The sequence below is a fragment of the Bison bison genome, unplaced genomic scaffold (assembly GCF_000754665.1).
Source record: "Bison bison bison isolate TAMUID 2011002044 unplaced genomic scaffold, Bison_UMD1.0 scf7180017864037, whole genome shotgun sequence".
Classification (NCBI taxonomy): domain Eukaryota; kingdom Metazoa; phylum Chordata; class Mammalia; order Artiodactyla; family Bovidae; genus Bison; species Bison bison.
This window is the reverse complement of record NW_011494609.1, coordinates 8,835,370-8,836,111: the sequence shown is the minus strand read 5'-3', so window position 1 is coordinate 8,836,111 and position 742 is coordinate 8,835,370. Positions and strand designations below refer to the sequence as shown.

General features: G+C 60.2%; 1 protein-coding gene across 2 annotated transcripts in view; it reads left to right on the top strand.

Annotated features, from left to right (window-relative positions):
- ABCG1 (ATP-binding cassette, sub-family G (WHITE), member 1) overlaps positions 1–742 on the top strand; it is a 60,034-nt gene that overhangs the window by 39,179 nt on the left and 20,113 nt on the right. For both annotated transcript variants that reach the window (XM_010834937.1, XM_010834936.1), the window contains exon 3: positions 674–742. In XM_010834937.1, coding sequence (XP_010833239.1) covers positions 674–742 — 69 coding nt within the window. The remainder of the gene's footprint in view (positions 1–673) is intronic.

Here is a 742-nt window from a genome sequence, read left to right as displayed (position 1 = left end):
TCCACAGTATACCCAGGATGCCGCACTTCCACTGTGGTCTGAGAGAACAACTCCCCGTCTGCTCAATCTAGTGGGTCCAGGGCCCAGACTCCCTCCTCTTTTCTGAGCCACCTGGGCCCGGGGAGCCTGTACTGGTCCCTCCCAGTCAGCATCAGATTCATGCTGCCCTCAGAAACTGGTTCTGACCTACCTAGCGGTCCCACCCTGGGCTGCAGAGTCTTGGCCTTTCGGGGAGTTGATATAACCGAGGCTACACACAGGATTGTTAATATGCTCATCTTATAAACCCTGCAAAGCCGGGGGCATGCATGGGGCCTCATGTCCACAGGTAGGAGCATCCATGTATTGGTTTGGTCCGTAGGCACCTGCAATGAACGTGAGATCCCAGAGAGGCCCACACTTGTTCTCCCCTCCCTTTTCACACTGGGCCTTTTCTTCTTGGGGTTCCTTCCTCTGAGCATTGATCTGGGCATCCCGGCCATGCCCAGCTTGGTGTCCCTACTGGTCCAGCTGGATGATGCTGGAAGGGGCTGTGGTCTCCCCCCCCCTCAGCCTTGAAGGAGGGGGAGGCGGTGCAGGAGGGGCCGGGGGTCTCCCCCCTCCCTCAGCCTTGAAGGAGGGGGAGGCGGTGCAGGAGGGGCCGGGCTGACACGTCCTCTCGCTGACCCTGCAGGGAGACCGGCATGAAGGGTGAGGTCCTCATCAACGGGCTCCCTCGGGACCTGCGCTGCTTCCGGAAGGT